Below are 3,476 nucleotides of genomic sequence, written 5' to 3'. Positions count from 1 at the left end.
TAAATACATCGTTGCATGACACTACATAGATGTTCCTACCCACTATGGAGGTAGTAACATAGTCTAGGAAAGTGTGTAAGTTACTAGCTTATGTTCTTGCCCATTGTGACCAGCCTTAGAAAAAAGAAACTATTTCTAAGATTGATCTAGGAGATGGATAGTGGCAAGTGAGAGACCGAGAGTGCATGTGTATTGTTGTGGCATTTTACAAGCCTGCATTTTTGTACTGATATATTATTCATCAAGTGCCATAATTTTAGTGGCCCACCAAAATATTGATTTCATGCATATGTCCCATCAAGTTCATAAGAGAACCAGTAACGCCAGGATGTGCACCACGCAATAGCAAAGGGAGCACATGAAGTAGCCTTATTTGTGATTATAAAAACCGAACTTATATATAAAAACGATCTATTTCACATGTGGCAAATATAGCTAGCTGCCATGGCATACTAGTCGGTCATGCATGTGGTTTGACTAGAGTTTCTTCGGATTGGTAGATTTTCGTTTCTTGCTGCCTTGATCAATAGGCGCGGACTTGACGGCCGTGGTAGCCGAGGCAGCAGGAGGAAGAGGAGGAGGAGGAGGAGGAGGAAGAGGAGGACTAGTAGGGGCGGCAGTAGGAGGGGGAGGAGGAGCGACGTGTTTGTCAATGTGGATGTTGAGGGGGACAATGTCGTCAGACAGATACGCTTTCGGCACCGACAGGGAGGTAAACTCGTCCGGCCATGGCGTGCCAGCGGGCAGGGAGCTGCTTTTCATGACCGGCAACTCGAACGTCACCCTCGCGCCACTGCCGGTGTGCTCCACAGCGAGCTTGTACGAGAACTGCGGCGCGCCCGGTGCGTCGCCGTCCGCCCTGACGCACACCAGCGACACCGCGGCGTCCTTGTCGCGCTCGGCCAAGATCACGAGGAACACGCTCCGATGCCGGTTGGCCATGTCGTCCTGGTCGACGAGGACCTGCCAGCGCCGTGCCAGTGGCAGGCTGAGCCTCCCCGTCTGGCCGTGGCGCATGAGGATGACCTGGCGGGAGTGGTTCGTGGAGATGTGCTCGAGGAGCATTTCCCGGGAGCCGGTAAAGTCGCAGCCACCGCCGCCCCAGGGCCCGTCGCGCTCAGGGCAGCAGCAGGGCGCGTGCTGGCACGCGCGGCGGTGGTCCACGGAGTCGTGGTAGACGACGAGCCCCGCCTCGCAGCCGGACTTGACGTAGTCGCACGGCAGCTTGACGGCGCCGGCGTAGGCGTCTGCCAGGCGGCAGGGGGCGGCGACGCGGCCGCAGTCCTCGCCGTGCGCGCCGCGGCAGGACGAGCACATCAGATGCCCGTCGTCGCACTGCGAATTATTATAATATAAGGATCAAGACCAGTAGTCGTTTCCATGGCAAGGAGCAATAATCACCATGACTATAATCAATATGCAAACAACCTACTCGAAGATTCAAGAAGTAATATACAGTACAGAGAAGATAGGCGGTTTGAGGGGGAGGTGGCAGCAAGGTTTTGGTTACCGAATGAGGCATTTTTACCGAGGGGGACTGATAAACGCGGTTACCACGGTTACCGAGAAATACCAATAAATACCGAGATTATTTCGAACAAATTTTATAGTTGAATTTTGAATTCAAATAAGTTAATGAACAAACATTTAAACCACATACCTCTCAAAACAGGAATTAGGTTGCTACCAACACGCCAGAATCAACTCTCATGACATTAATTAGATCCTACGTTTTACTACAAATTGAGTGTTTAAATTCAAAAAATTCAAAAAACTGGTATTTTTTGCTTGGTACGTGGATTTACCGAGGGACACGGAAATACGCGGTAACCATGGGAAATCTCGAAATTTCGACCGGTAACCAAAACCTTGGGTGGCAGGCATGGCACTCCAAGAGCTCCGGCGCCCTACACTTTTCGAAGATGAGGAAGGGCGGCACGTCGAGGGCGGTCTGTCGCTGCATCTGCGGCTGCGGCTTGGCTTCCACGGGCACCACGGCCAGAGCTCCATCTCCTCCGCCGCCACCGTCGCCGCTGCTGCCATGACCCATTTTCTCCTCTGACTTAACTTGCTTCAGGGTCAAAGATCGCACGCATAAAAGATGCTTGAGATTATATGGAGGCCAGGCCGAGTGAAGAACCAGCGCTGCTATACACACGACAATATTGGACGATCTTTGGACGATGCAGCACATCTGACCGTACGTACGCAGAGCAAAAACTGGATGCACCGTCAATCATCCGTCGTCCTCAGTTCGTGCGGGCAAACCGTCGTCCGCACAGTAGTCCAACAGTCCACATTACTCCTCCGGTGGCATGCAAACTCCGACGGCGCGTTTCGATTTCCGGTGTGCTTTCCCACTGGCTCGTGAGGCGTGTCTACGAATTAATTGATGGATGGAGAGCTGGACAGACGGCAGTCAGATAGGGAATGCATGCATGCATGCACCAATGCATGAGACTTGTTTTTCTAACATGAGAACGTGTATCGGCATCCACATCTTCTTGGGGGAAGGTGCATGCATGTGTTCCCAGATTTTACACAGAAATTGCACATTGTTATAATATGAAAGAATAAGAATACAATAGTAGTAGCTGAGTTTTCACAAAAAGGAAGTTTTCTTACAGTAATTGCATTTTTTCGTTAGTATTATCATTAAAGAAGAAAGGACAAAAATATTTTTTTAAATACCAAAATTTTCAAAAAATAATGAATTGCCGGCTTTGTTGTTACTCTTTTAGAAAAAAGAAATTGAAATAAAACTTCATAAAATTTATAATAATGTTCTTTTGTAAGTAGTGAAATTGGCATTACCCTTTGAAAGAAAGAAAATAAAATAAAAACTAAAAAAATCAACATGATGAGGTTTTCCAAGAAAGAAAAAGAGATTAAAAATAAAAGAAACAACGAAAATATTTGCACATAACAGTCACAAAAAATGTGCTTTTCTATAGTATGCAAGTACAAACATATAATAGTGATTTTTTTACAAAAACAATTCATAAGACGGAATGAACAACTCACGTTGCTTTTACCCTTGAAGAAGAAAGGAAACAAAATAATTATTAAAAATTCAAATAAGGAACAATTAATTAGTACCAATAGTATCACCTTTTAAAGAAGAAAGACAAAGAAACAAGTTTAAAAACTTGCACACAACTTCGCTCTATAATTGCACCTTTTTGTAGTATGCAAACAATAGCATATAATAACATACTTTTTGCACATATTGTATAGTATTTGTGTGTATACATTTACACTCACTCAGCAACCAAAACATACCCACAAAAGAAAAACTAAAACCAACTAAAAAGAATAACAAAACAAAAGCAAAAAACAGATAAAAACAAAAGAAAACAAAAGGTGGGAGACGGGGTTGGATCACATAGTTAATGGGCTTCGGCCTCGTAGGAAATCGACTGACCTAAATATAGTGTCAGTCAAAAAAACAAGCCTGCGACAACTCTAGTTGGGCT

At 45.7% G+C, this 3,476-nt stretch overlaps 1 protein-coding gene across 1 annotated transcript; it reads right to left on the bottom strand.

Annotated features, from left to right (window-relative positions):
* Nucleotides 1-477: 477 nt before the first annotated feature.
* On the bottom strand, nt 478-2,050 carry LOC119344162 (putative E3 ubiquitin-protein ligase SINA-like 6). The gene is made up of 3 exons (XM_037614733.1): nt 1,869-2,050; nt 1,462-1,483; nt 478-1,335 (listed from the first exon to the last, which is right to left on the bottom strand). The coding sequence occupies exons 1-3, from the start codon at nt 2,048-2,050 to the stop codon at nt 478-480; spliced, it is 1,062 nt and encodes a 353-aa protein (XP_037470630.1).
* Between the last annotated feature and the right edge of the window lie 1,426 nt (nt 2,051-3,476).

Source organism: Triticum dicoccoides, unplaced genomic scaffold (genome assembly GCF_002162155.2).
Source record: "Triticum dicoccoides isolate Atlit2015 ecotype Zavitan unplaced genomic scaffold, WEW_v2.0 scaffold156360, whole genome shotgun sequence".
Classification (NCBI taxonomy): domain Eukaryota; kingdom Viridiplantae; phylum Streptophyta; class Magnoliopsida; order Poales; family Poaceae; genus Triticum; species Triticum dicoccoides.
This window is presented reverse-complemented; position numbering and strand designations above follow the sequence as displayed.

Excerpts from the sequence above, each read along its gene's own strand:
- LOC119344162 (XM_037614733.1), bottom strand. The coding sequence starts at position 2,050 with ATGGGTCATGGCAGCAGCGGCGACGGTGGCGGCGGAGGAGATGGAGCT. Across the intron at positions 1,484-1,868 it reads TGCCATGCCTGCCACCCAAG|CCTCAAACCGCCTATCTTCT; the intron begins GTTTTGGTTACC and ends CTGCCACCTCCC. Across the intron at positions 1,336-1,461 it reads TCAAACCGCCTATCTTCTCT|TGCGACGACGGGCATCTGAT; the intron begins GTACTGTATATT and ends AATAATTCGCAG.